The sequence below is a fragment of the Corvus moneduloides genome, chromosome 23 (assembly GCF_009650955.1).
Source record: "Corvus moneduloides isolate bCorMon1 chromosome 23, bCorMon1.pri, whole genome shotgun sequence".
NCBI classification, from domain to species: domain Eukaryota; kingdom Metazoa; phylum Chordata; class Aves; order Passeriformes; family Corvidae; genus Corvus; species Corvus moneduloides.
In genome coordinates, this window is record NC_045498.1 from 6,604,129 (window position 1) to 6,616,833 (window position 12,705).

The 12,705-nt window shown below is 54.0% G+C and overlaps 2 protein-coding genes across 2 annotated transcripts; one reads left to right on the top strand and one right to left on the bottom strand.

Annotated features, from left to right (window-relative positions):
* Positions 1-54: 54 nt before the first annotated feature.
* SH3BGRL3 (SH3 domain binding glutamate rich protein like 3) lies at positions 55-1,871 on the top strand. The gene is made up of 3 exons (XM_032132382.1): positions 55-186; positions 496-663; positions 968-1,871. The coding sequence occupies exons 1-3, from the start codon at positions 139-141 to the stop codon at positions 1,031-1,033; spliced, it is 282 nt and encodes a 93-aa protein (XP_031988273.1). The 5' UTR covers positions 55-138; the 3' UTR covers positions 1,034-1,871.
* Positions 1,872-2,460: 589 nt separating this feature from the next.
* UBXN11 (UBX domain protein 11) lies at positions 2,461-12,274 on the bottom strand. Its single transcript, XM_032132381.1, has 12 exons — positions 12,140-12,274; positions 11,842-11,942; positions 11,066-11,120; positions 10,064-10,140; positions 9,460-9,574; positions 7,944-8,161; positions 7,557-7,634; positions 6,602-6,722; positions 5,411-5,514; positions 5,112-5,185; positions 4,270-4,416; positions 2,461-3,577 (listed from the first exon to the last, which is right to left on the bottom strand). Exons 1-12 carry the CDS (start codon positions 12,225-12,227, stop codon positions 3,412-3,414), a joined length of 1,344 nt encoding a protein of 447 aa, XP_031988272.1. The 5' UTR covers positions 12,228-12,274; the 3' UTR covers positions 2,461-3,411.
* Between the last annotated feature and the right edge of the window lie 431 nt (positions 12,275-12,705).

The window sequence follows — 12,705 nt, forward strand, 5'->3', positions numbered from 1 at the left end:
TGCCGGGCGGTGCCGGGGCTCCCGCTCCTCCTCCATCCCTCCGTCCCTCCCTCCCGCCGAGCCCCGCCGAGCCGAGCTTCCCCTCCCTCCCTCCCTCCCTCCGCCGGGCTGAGCGCTGGGAGCGGCCGCGATCGCACCATGAGCACCCTCAAGGTCTACAGCACCTCGGTGACCGGCTCCCGGGAGGTGAGCGGCGGCGGGGCCCGGGCTGCGGCGGGCAGGGCTGGGGGCACCGGGGCCCCTCTTCCCGGGGGTGGGCGTCTCTCTTCTGTGCAGCAGCGAAGCCCCCCTCCCCCGCCCCATCCTCGGTGTCCCCTCCCCTGCTCGCGTCCCCATCTTTCCCCGAACCCACCCCTCCGTGCTGGGTGTCCCCCCGCGCGGGCGGGGTCCGTACCGTGGGCACTGTGCTGAGCCTGGCTGGCACGCTGGGTGTGTGCCCACCCTTGGGGCTCCTCTCCATCTCCCCATAACCTGCCTTTCCCACCCGGGTTCCAGATCAAATCTCAACAGAGCGAAGTAACCCGAATCCTTGATGGGAAGAACATCAAGTACGAGCTGGTGGATATCTCCCAGGACAACGCTCTCCGGGAGGAGATGAGGGCAAAGGCAGGCAACCCCAAAGCCATCCCACCCCAGATCGTCAACGGAGACCAGTACTGCGGGGTGAGGCTCGTGCTCTGCACCCAGGGGTTGGGTGGTGGGCGATGTCCTGTCCCTTGGGTTTGCTCAAATGTTCAAGACGCCTTGTAAGTTATTTCTCGTGAGCTGCAGGGACCAGGTGCTGCCAGGGTCCACGGCCGTTTGGCTTGGGAAAAAGGGGACCCGGGCAGGGGGCTCTGGGTGGCAGTGGGGCTGTGCCCGCTTTGCCCTGTCATCCTTGGCACAAGCAGCTGGTGCCAGCGCTGTGAACCACTGCGGGCTCAGGGACCCTCCTGCCTGTGGGCGACTGTGTGGCGTTTCCCTGCAGGATTACGAGCTCTTTGTGGAAGCAGTGGAGCAAAACACTCTGCAGGAGTTCCTGAAGTTGGCCTGAGCCCTGCTTACCCTCCCATCCTGGACTCTACCTGCATTCCTGAGCGCCCTCATCTCTGACCACCTTCACCTCCGGGTTGTCAGCGCTGTCCTGGCACCGCACTTGTATCCCAGCACAGGGAAAAACCCATGACCAAAACTCCTCATTGCAGCTGCCTCCGACTCCCTCCTGCCGAACCCCGAATCATCTCAGAGGGATCCAAAGAAAGTGTGACGCTCGCTGTGCTTGGCCTGTGGGCAGAGCTGGGCCTGGCTCACGGCAGCTTCCAGTGCCTCTGTAAACAGCAAAGCCTCTGGGGCCGTGCGAGGTGCACCCGGCCCTCAGCCCCCTCCTGTGCCTCGGGAGGGAAGGGCTTAGGGCTGCACGGTACCTCCCGTGTCTCCCAGTTGCTGTTAAAATTGTAAATTCTGCTGCCTCACTTCCTTTTTTTTCCCCTTTTTCTCCCTTCTTCATCTCAACTGCAGAGATTATGGCAACTAAGTAAAGTTGGGTGGGGTTTTTTTGTTTGTCTTAATTTAATGCAAAAATACTGCACAGAATTGGGGGTCTGAGTGCCCACCACAGTGGAGCTGGGGGCAAAGGCTGCCTGGGGGATGGATGGGGCTGGAAGTGGGATCTGTGTTGGTCTGGCCACCCTCCGCCCTGACCAGGGCTCCCTTGTGAGCATTAATGGCTCAGGGCTGCCTCAGAACAGCTGATGCTCCAGCTGTCCAATCTTTCCTCTTTGAGTTGGCTTTTTTGCAATCCTGGACCAAGTGCATTTTGTTTTCCTGCCAAAAAGCAAGTTTATAACCAGTGTTGTCTTCCGAGATGCTATTAAATGTTACTGTACCTTTCACATTGCTACTCTTGCATTTCTTTTAAATTCGGTTTTATTTTGGCTACAGGTTAAACATCACCCTACCTAAGGATTGTGAGTCATTTCCAGCTGAGAGAAGCTGAGTGGGTTGTACGTGCTGCTGCAGCCTGACACAAAGATCTTAGCACCTTAGATTGCTGCTGCTAATCAAAGGCTCACAGGACGTGTCTGAATGTCCTACGGCGCAGTAGTGACAGGTACCAGAGCATTCCTCTCCTCTGCGTGGTGACAGTGGCAGCCCGGGGCAGGGACAGCCTCAGCCGGACGTGGGAGTGACAAACAAACCCCTGGCACAAAGATTGACTAGACCAGGATACAGAGGGGCAGGGAAAACAGCTGCTCCTGAATCTGCTACAGGTGGAAAAAGGAGGAAGCTGAGGGAGAGCTGTGTGGGTTGAGTCACTGCTCATGGGGAGCTGAGGAAGCAGCTGGTTTGCTTCCTGTGTTTGAGTTGTGCAGCTCAGAGGGGTCTGGGAAGAGCTCTGGGCACCGTGAGCTTTCACAGCAACTGTGCGTTTGAAATCTACAGGAAGCGGAAATTGCAGCTGAAATAAAGGGTTTTATTGGGAGCCTTTAATGAGGGCTGGGTCTTTGCAAAGAGGGAACCTGCCAGAAGGCCCTGCCTCGCATGAGTGGGAGTGTTGTCAGCTGGGAGTCAAGTGAGAGCTTGTCACAGCTGGAATGGGAAGAATGTGCTGGGGAGAGGGAAAGGGAAAAGTGCAGCCCCAGCCCACGGGAGAGGGAGGAAGATGCTTTATTCAGGGTCCGGCAGAGACGCCGCGGAGGGATTATGCTCTTCTCCAATGACACGGTGTCCTGTTGCAGCATCCAGCGCCGGCAGCGGGAGGGAGGAGGGCGGGTACCTCCAGGCAGGCTGGAGCCTGGGCCCCGCTGCAGCTGGGGGCTGTCCAAGGGAAGGAGCTGTGCACGTACAGGAAGCCCAGTAGCAGGATCTCCCGGCTGAGTCGAGTCTGGCTCAGCCCCAGCACTGCAATGGCTCAAGGCCTTCAGGTTTAGCTTCAGCAGAGACCACAGAGCTGAGCCTGTTTGTCCCCTGGTGTCAGTGCAGGTGAAGTCTGTCAGGAGCAGCTGTGTGTGGAAAGCAAACTGCCCCGGCTGTATGTCCATCCTGCTGCTCCAGAGTCCCTGAGCCCAGCTAAGCAACTGCCCAGTGCCAGGGTGAAGCTGGCAGGCTCCCCTGGGCAGGGGTCAGCCTGTGTAACCCTCACAGAGATGAGGAGCCAGGCTAGGAGCCCAGGCGTGAGCTGGTGGAAGCATCCCTGTGCTGGGACCCGCCTGTTTTGGGGAACAGCAGCCACTGTGAGGCAGCAGGACTGGGCCTGGCCCCCTCTGCCAAAGGGAGCGGCTGAAGGGCTGCTCTGCACTCTTCTCCATCCCAGGTAATGGCACAGTGAAACTAAATCTGGAAAGGAAACCTCTCCCTATTTTCCAGCCAGGGCAGGTTGGGTGACGGTGAGAGGCAGCTCCCTCCCTGTGCAGAGCTCGGGGCGAGGAGCTCTCACCCTGTCTGCAGCCCCATCCCCTCCTGTTGGGAGGGGTCTCTCCTCCGCAGCAGCAGGGAGGCACTGGGGACCAGCCCACATTCCTGCAGGCTCCTGGAGTTGTCTGTGTACACCCTCTGGGGAAAGGTGCTGATGATCTCATACGAGTCCGAGTTTCCACCCCTAGGAAAGAACAGCACAATCTTTCCTACTCACGGGATCCCCCAAGGTTTTGCTGAGATGCTTTGACCGATCCAGCTGTGGTTATGCAAGAGCAGAAAAAAGGGCTTCCAGCCCAAACTGCAGCCAGCCAGGCACGGAGCAGCCTGTCCAGCTGCACAGCTGCAGTGGGAAGGAAGGAGGCTCGTGCATCCCACCAGCACTGAGATCATCCTGGGCTCGCACCAAGGCCAGGGCCATGGCCTGCAGCAGGAGTGGGAAGAGGGGAGAGCAAAGGGGGCCCTCAGCCATCTGGAACTGTCCCCAACAGGCTGAGTGAGCCCTTGGGCAGCATTAAATGTGCTGGGACATAGAGCTGGCTGAGCCAAGCAAAGGCTGCAGCTCAGCTTCCAGCACCTTGGGAATGGTGGCACAAGTTGGGTGAGTGCTGGAAGGAGGTAAAGGCAGCGATGGGCCTGGATCTGGTGGCAGTTTGGGAGGACAGAAGAAGTTTATCTCTGCTGCTGTGTGGCAAAGGGGGGTATGAAATGCTCTGAGCTTCTCAGAACCCTGGCACTGCTGCCTGGAGAGTGTCAGTGGGCAGAGGGCTGGGGCTGCGACCCAGCTCAGGCCGATGTTTGAAGCCCCAAGACCTCAAGAACCCTTTCCTGGGGCCCTACAGAGCCAGGCAAGGAGGGGAGGGAGTCCTGGACTACCTGATGTGGGCGAGGTGCTGGCGCAGGTCCCCGATGGTGTCTGTGAGCAGCATCTTCACCTCGTACATCTGCTCCCCGCTCTCGGATCTGATGCGCAGAGTGCAGAAATCAGGGCCAGGAGCTTTGGCCCCCTCAGCTGGCTTCACCCTGGGGACCACAAAACCCTGTCAGCCCAGGAGTGAGCTCCACTCAATGGGCAGAGCCTCTGTGACAGGAGGAGTTTCATGTTTGGGAATGTCCTTGAGGTCAACGAGGCCCTGTCTGACCATGAGCAACCAGACCAACCCACTGCCCAAACTGCTGCTTTACTTTCTCAGCCTGAAGATGCCTTGAAGAGGGTTGTGGACCTTTTTTAGCTTTCTCATTTTAAACCAGTGCTGCCTGGTAAGTACTTTGCCCTACTTCTTTGGTTAAAAATAATCTGCTTGGGGTTTTTTTCATTAGTTATTTGGGTCTTGCCTTGCCAGACACTGAGTGGAAAAGTGCTATTAGTGAGACCTCCCACCTGGGCATGAGATTCTCCCATTTAATATGACTGCAAAAAGCTCCTTCAATGGTTTTAAACTCTTAGGCCTTGGCTTGCTGTCGGAAAAACTTTCACATAAACTTGTGACATTTTGAACAACAGAAGCTTTTTGTTAGAGATGTAAAATATGGCATGTTTGCCATGAAAAATTCAGTGGTTTTCCCAAAAGACCAAACTTGGCCTTTTTTCTAACTATTTCTAAGGTCTAAAAGGGGAAAGTCCATTTACTTCCTCAACAGAACCCCCTGAACTAAACCTGCAGTGATGAAACAGGAGGAAGAGGAGATCCTGACAGGGCAGGGGCGGGGGGCTGTACCTGTATCTCTCCAGGGCAGCCAGCCCAGGTGTTTCCACCAGGATTTCTTTGCTGCTCCGCTGCCCATCAGAGCCCTGCAACCAAAGCAGGTGAGTGTCAGCACTGCAGGGAGAGCAGCCAGTGCCGGCACAGCCCCAAGGCAGGTGCCAAGTGCCACGTGTGCTCTGGTGGAGCCTCTCTGGAAGGTTAAACAGAGCTGGGAGAGGCCCAAGGTGGGGATGCTGGTGCTGTGCAGGGAGCTGAGTCCAGGGAATCGCCGCTGGTCTCCTCCTGGGGGGGTCTGGGGAGGTCACTGGTACCTGTGGCACTGCTCCAGCCACGCCTCGGGCACTGCCCACTCTCCCTCTGTGCTTCAGGGGCTTGGAAAGCTCGTTGGGAAACTGCTCCAGGGAGGCTTTGGGACCTGCCAGAGCAGAGGGGAGATATGTCCGTGTGTGACCTTTGTGACAAACATTTTGCTCCCAGAAGAGGCTGATTTGGTGAAAGGAGAGGGTGCAGCAGCCGACAGGGAGAGCTCTCAGCACCCCAGCGAGGCCGAGAGCGGCTCTCGGGTTCCTCCCTTGAAGCTGTCCCACTTTCTGCCCCACTGATTGTTTGATTGTCAACATCAACAGTGAGAACAGAGCAGCCTGTTCAGTGCACAGCTGGGATGAACAGCAGGCAGGCAGCTCTGCTGTGAAAAACTGGGACTATCACCATTTTTACAGACTTGGACGTTTTTCACCTTGCGAGGGTGTATTTGTAGGCGTCCATTCCATTCTGCTGGGACAATTATTTTTTTACTGCTTGGTTAAAGGGAATATTTAGCTTTAGCCTTGAGGTGACTGAGCACAGTTGAATGTAACCAGGCAGCTGTTTCTTATGGGTGATACACGTGGTGGGTTATTTAGTGAGGCACCCACAAACCCACTGATTTCTGTCTCTCTGTTTGACTTTCCAGCCCCGTCAGATATTGCTTACTCAGACTGCGAGTGTCTAGGAGCAAAATGAGGAATCTGTGGCCTTTGATGTCCCATATTCTTTTGTGAAAGTCTGAAGGGAAACTGTCCCATTTTTCAGTACAGTTACGGTTCATTTGGCTTGAAGATATCTACATTTTTGGAATGAGCTTGTAGGAGAAAGGAGCGGTGTTTGCCAGCAACTCTCCCAGGCCTGCAGGGCTCCCTCAGCATCCTTTGATGTGGTGAAGGTGGAAGGAGCTTGGCCTTTCAGAAAGGCACAGGGCAGATGTGTTTGGAAACCTGCTGAATTTCTATTCTTTTATTACCTCTCATGTCTCATCCTTTAGGAGGATTAGTGCTGAGAGGACCCTGTGTGTGCTGCTGCTGGCTTCCAGCTCCTGAGGCAGCACCAGGCCCTGACCCAGAAGTGTTGCTTTCCTTGCTGAGACCCTCGCATTCCCCTCCTACCACCTGCACTGCCCTGGTAAGGTTTAAAAATCCTCCTCCTCAAGCATGAGCTGCGTTTTTGAGGCAGGTTTGGGATTTTACCTGGGATCTCGGAGGTTTCCTGCACTTTGTTGGATTCTGAAGTACCGACCATCTGGCCAAGGCCAGGAAAACTCCCTGGAAGGTCTTGCTTCTGAAAGACCACGTTCCTCCTGTCAGTGACCTATAAGCAAATCTGACTGTTGCACAATCTCCTCTTGCTGCATCAGAGCCAAATTAACCACAGTAATGACAACCAGCAGTTGTAAGCCCCAAATGAAACCAGTGATGCAGAGGTTATAGGGAACCTCAGTCCCCAGAGCTTTGCACAATCCCCCTTCCTTTCTAACTTCCACAGCTCCCAGCTTGCTCCAGCTGGCCTGACCTTGTCCTGTTCATGCAGCTGTGTCCTGGTTTCTTTGTGGCAGAGGGAAGGTCCAGCCTCTGGTTGTGCCTGCTGACGTTTCAGGTGCACTCCAAGACCTACATTTGAATCCCCTGAGGCTCTCTGCCCGCAAATGTGGCTTTGGCTCTTTGCTATTTCTGAGAAATCAAAAACTGGGGCCCAAGAGAACCTCAGGTGGCCAAATCCACTTAAACTGTGGCAAAATAAACTCTCATGACATGCTCTTTGAAAGCTACTTGTTCAATCTCAGTTTAAAAGCTTTTCCAGGGGAACTATTTGAGGACTTTTTTTCCCCTCCTTTTCGTGACACAGCTCTTAATTTCCTGCATGTGCTGCTTCTCTTACAGAGCCTGCTGTGCTCTTAGAAGCCTTGTTTCAAGCCAGGTTCACTGAGACACAGAAACCTTTGAACCTTGATGCTGAAACACTTCCTGTAACGGCTGCTGCAGGTGCCCTCCCTGCCTCCCTTTTCCCCAGACACACCTGCACAGCACCACAAACTTCAATCTCCCCTTGCTGTGGGCACCATCCAGCAGATTGATGAAAGAAAACCTGAGCTGTCTTGGGAAGCAAGAGAGCAATTTCTCCCCCAAAGCTGCGTGTGGCACTGACCTGCAAGGGGACGCCGTCGGGGTAGCGCGGCTGCAGCTCTGAGGGGAAATAACCATCCATGATGTCCTGCAGGCATTGCTGAAACAAGAGCAGAGCTCGTGGTCACACCTCAGACTTTCTGTTTTGCTCAGGACTGATCTTTCTGCTGGGATGCTCCCGTTTGTGGTGTTGTGACCATGCAGAAAGGTCTGCATCAAAGGCACAGAATCTCCGTCTCTAAAAATTACTGCACACAGACACACGAGGCTTTAAAGGCACTGTGGGGATGCAGGTGTGGAGCTGGGCTCCTTTTTAGGACTGAGATGAGCTCAGAAGCCCTATCCCCGTTCCTGGGGCTTAGTGAGTGCTGGCAGGATGACTCTGATTCCTCTCCAGCCCTTCCCATACCTGTGTGGAGGGATGCTGGTAGGGCCGGAAGGCTCCACTGCCCACGACGATCCCATTTCGGTACAGGGTGAGAGGGAGGGGCTCTGGCCGCCTCAGCCGAGCCCCCCGGGGCGTGTGCTCAATCTGAGAAATGCCCTCTCCGACCAGCGAGTTCAAATCCTTAATGTTCTCCAAGATTAAATCGAAATCAATCTGGTGTTCGCAAACAACGGCCTCACCTGTGGCAGAGGGATCAGAGTTACAGGGGAAGGGGTGGTGGCCGAGCAGATTTGTCTGTATGAATCTGAGGTGTGTTGGAGCCCTGACATTTCTGTGCTTTGCCTTTCACACATTTGCAGAATGCAGTGCAGGCTTTTGCTGTGGCACAGCTCTGCCAGGTCCACACGGGCGTGTGCCAAACCACAGGGGCAGGGCGGAGGATGCAGTGCCGCGGCTGCAAGCTCGGAGCAGGGGCGGCTCGTGGAGCCCACGCTGGGCTCCTGGGCTTGTTTATCCTCTCAGAAGTGTTGTGCTGTCCCTGTGCCGTGCATGACGAGGAACTGCACGAGTTGGATTAACCAGATTGGATCAATGGATCAGGGCACAGGTGCTGAAGTGGTGCCAGGGTAAACAGAGGCAGCTGCCTGCACCAGGGCAGGGACTCTGCAAGGATGTTTGTCTAGGTGTTTGAGGGTGGCAGGGTGAAGCAGTAAAAGGGTTGTGACAGGGCAGAGGAATGAAGTCAGAAGAGGAAACGAGAGAGAAAAGATCTAAGTTGAGTTAAAGTCCTTGGTCGTTCTCCTTTTTTTAAGAGTTGCTAAAGGACAATGTAGAAATACCCTTGAAAAAGGTCAGTGAGCTGAAACCAAAACTGTTTCTGCTGATCTCCCTCTGTGTCTCCTCTCCTGCATCTAAGGGAAGGTCTAGTCTAATATTTGCATGGTGGTGAGGAAGCAGCATTGGCTCTACAGCCCAAATAATTTCCTTTTTTTTCCTCTGTTTCCACTCCCTGGGGAGCCACTGCCAAACCTGCCTGGACCCCAGACAGCAGAGTCAGGTCTCAATTAAAGCCCTCACGTGGTGGCTGGGAGGAAAGGCAAACAATACTCCCTGATGGAGCCAGACTGTGGGTAAGCTACTACAGCTCCTGTGCACACAAAGCACCTGATTCCGTTTTCCACCCACTCTATGTCAATGTCATTAGAGCAGCCAAGCCTCAAATGTGCAGGGTTTGTGAATTCTGCGGGAAACAGCTGCTGTGAGGTCTCCTCCTGGAGGGCTGAGCCATCAGGTTCTCTCCTCTTTGCCCAAGAAGGGCGTTCAACATACAGGTATATAAAATTAAACCTTCTGCTGAGCTCCTGTTGGATTGCTCCACGTCTGTGTCCCTGGGATGGATTGATGTGAAGATCTTGGCACAGGATCTCAAATTCTGAAGACCCAAATCCTGAGGTTTTGGTGCTTATCTACTCTCCCTTCTCTGAGCATGCAGTGAGAGCTGGGATAGCAGCTTCAGCCAAGAGTGCAGGTGCTTTACCCGGCTTCCAGAGGTTCCTTGCTGGCAGCTCCTCTTCATCCTGGAGTGATTCTGTGTCTTCCAGCTGGTCCCGTGTCTCTCCAACCCAAATCAGACCATAGTCATTCAGGAACCGCTGGAAGAGGAAAGTCAGGCCAGTGTTGGTACCAGAGCTTCAGAAAACTGGAAATGGGAGCCTAAGAGGGGTCAGTTGTGGCTGTGAGAGGCAGAGAGGGAGGTGGAAGAGGTTTGTCCTGGGGCTCCTTGGCCCTGGCAGACAGACAGACAGACAGACAGACTCTCTGACAGGGCAGTGACAGCAGCTCTGTCAGTAGCAGGAAAAAGGGAGGAGGAAAGATTTGTAGTGACAGAGGAACCTCCCAAAACTGCAGGAGCTGAGCATCTCCACAGCCCTGGAAATTGGAATGAAGCTTGCAGGAGGCACAGATGTCTGTGTGTCAAAAACCTCCACCTGCCCTTTTGCTCTCATCCAACCTGCTCCTTATTCCCAGAGGTGAAGGGTTGTGATGATCAAAGGGGCAGCTTGAAAAAGGCCAAACTGGGACTGCAGTGATCTCAAACCAAAGCAGCAGCTGGCTCAGGGCACGTAGAGCAGGTGCCTCACCTCCATCTCCCAGACCTGGCTCTGCAGCTGAAGACACTTCATTTCCAGTTCTCCTGTGGTGGGGGAGCCAGGAGCATCTGTAAGAGAAGACCTGATGTTTCTATGTAGCTCCTCAAAGAAGGGCTGTGCTCAGTGAACTCAAACCCATGGGACGCAGGGGCTGAAGGTGACAATTCACCCTGCAGTGGTTTGGCAACAATGCTGGCAGACTAAAAGATAGTTGTGAACGACCCTGGGGAAGTTGTGTGCTGGGGGAGCTGATGTGAGTGGTGCTGCTGGCAATCAGACAGTGGAAATCGCTTGGCTCCCTCTGTCTCAAGGAGCCCAAAATGAGCAGGTGTCCACTAAAGCTGGATCCTGAGATGTTGGCTGGGTGGCAGCACAACGCTCGAGGAGGTACAAACCACATGTTTGTGGTTTGACAGACACAGTTTGTTTTGTGCTCAGGAAACAGAGAACTCACCCCAGCTCAGCACAGACAAGGCAGTTCAGCCACTGTAGGAAACGTGTGTGGGCTCCAGCTGGGGCTGGAAAGCTGCTGGATTCCAGGGAACTGGAGAGGGGAAAAGACCTTCAGTGACTCACTGGAAGCTGGGTTCAATTTAGAGTTAGGCTGGACCTGGAATCCTGTGGGAGACTCCAAGTAGGTTTTTGGTTTCTCTCAGCTGCTTTCCTGCCTGTTTGAACTCTGCAGTATTTACTGCTCTTCGGTTTTCTGACCATCCTTGGGTGTCTGTTGTTGGCTTTACACTCATGGAAACTTAGAACCCCATAGAAAATAGGTCAGGAAATGATGTTTTGCACCACACCAGAGGAACAGATACAAGTCAAAGTGCAGATCTGCTTCGGGAAATGGTCCCTGTGTGTAGCTGCGACCTCTCACCAAGGAGGCCTCTGGGTTTCGGAGCTGAGGACAGCTCAGAGAGGTCTCCAAGCCTGCTCTGTTGCCCTGCCCAGAGCTCTGGAGCTCTCGCAGAGGTGCCAAAGGTGAACGATTTTTACCTTCTCCTTTCTGAAGAGTCTTTATCTCCTCCTCGAGTTCAGCAATCCTCCGGTCCTTCAGGGGCAGAACAAATAATGAGGGTCAGCTCCTGGGCCTCAGCACCTCCAGGCACAGTTTGCACAATTAGTCCTGGCTGGGGCAATTAGCGAGGCTAGTACAGGTCCTCTCACCCCACCCAGAGACAGGCTAAAGGGTCACCAGGGCTGAATCACCTCACAAATACCTTAATTAGACCCAAATGAGGGGTGGAATAAATAGAGAGCTCCAGGAATAGGTGACCCATCTCCCAGTCCTGCTCAGACCTGTAGGGAGGGGCTGATGTAGAAACTAAACCAGCATCTCTGCAGCCACTTCTTAAAAAAAAACAACCCTAAACAAAAAAAAGGTATTTATTTTGGGCTTTTAAAGGGTATTTATTCTATTCAGTGATGCAGAGAGGGCTGCTCCAGGATGACTCTGCTGTGTGAGCAGCCGATCTTTCAGAAAACAAAAGGGGGAATGCACCACCACAGGAGGCAAAAAAAAAAAAAAAAGAAGCCAAAGAGGTGCTGCTCTGAGTGCCAGGGTGCCGAGAGCCACTGCTGCAAGAAGTCACAGCAAGGACTGTCCCCTCTGCCACCCCAAGGCCTGATCCCACGGCTCTATTGCTTTGTAAAGGGCTGGTTTTGGTAATTAACAGCAGGCCACAGATGAACTTCGGAGCCCACACGAGGTCTGAGAGGTGGGACTCCCGTGCCAGGACACAGAGCAGGCTCAGCGAGAGGCTGACTTTTACCTTCAGCCGCATTTCTTGTGCCTGTTTCTCTATTTTCTGTTCCAACAGAGAGATTTTTTCCATCAGAGAGGACGTGAGCTCCGTGTCAGCGTGAGCTGCACCTGAAAGCACAAAGAGCTGTGAGCAGGACTGGGGTGCACAGGGGACCCCACACCAGAATTCCTGCTCTGCCACAGCAGGGAGGACTTTTTGAGTAGAAACTCCTTGGCTCCTGGTGTCACCAACTCGTTGTGTGCGTGAGAGGGCAGCCACAGGAACGGGTCTGGCCCAGAAACCCCTCATCACTAAGGGACTTTACCCTCCATATTCTTTTCCGGTGTTGTCCCCTCAAGCAGGAGTGGAGGGAGCCTTGCAGGGATTCCTTGTCCTAGGAGACAGCCTGGCATCCTCTGAGAAAGGAGGAAAACAGGTCAGTGTTTGCACACAAGTTCTCCAAAAGCAGGTAAAGAAATATCACGGTTGTGCTGAGGGAAAGAGAGGGCAGGGGAGAGCAGGTGGTCCCTCAATCCCATCAGCATTCCCAAATTTCTGAGCATGTGTGGGTGCTCCTCAGGAGTCAGGACCATGGGAAGGTACAATCCCAGCAGCTGGACGAGTGAGCACAAAGTGGAGCTTGCAGAAAGAGCCCGTGACACTTGCACAGAGAGGAAGAAAGTGGTAAAATCAAGTCGTTTTAATGAAAAAAAAAGCACAGTGCTCTGCAATTAACAGAAGCAGCAAACTTCACCGGGACCAAAATGGGAGGTTTTGTTCTGAAATTGAGTGGGGAGGATGTGACCTTAAAGGGAACTGTAAAAATAGACGGTGTTCTAGGGCTGGTTGAGGATGTGGAAATGTCTTGTTACTTATCTGGTTTTGGACAAT

Excerpts from the sequence above, each read along its gene's own strand:
- SH3BGRL3 (XM_032132382.1), top strand. The coding sequence starts at position 139 with ATGAGCACCCTCAAGGTCTACAGCACCTCGGTGACCGGCTCCCGGGAG. Across the intron at positions 187-495 it reads CGGTGACCGGCTCCCGGGAG|ATCAAATCTCAACAGAGCGA; the intron begins GTGAGCGGCGGC and ends CCCGGGTTCCAG. Across the intron at positions 664-967 it reads ACGGAGACCAGTACTGCGGG|GATTACGAGCTCTTTGTGGA; the intron begins GTGAGGCTCGTG and ends GTTTCCCTGCAG.
- UBXN11 (XM_032132381.1), bottom strand. The coding sequence starts at position 12,227 with ATGCCAGGCTGTCTCCTAGGACAAGGAATCCCTGCAAGGCTCCCTCCA. Across the intron at positions 10,141-11,065 it reads GACTCTTCAGAAAGGAGAAG|ATGCTCCTGGCTCCCCCACC; the intron begins GTAAAAATCGTT and ends CTTCTCTTACAG. Across the intron at positions 3,578-4,269 it reads CAGCACCTCGCCCACATCAG|GGGTGGAAACTCGGACTCGT; the intron begins GTAGTCCAGGAC and ends GTTCTTTCCTAG.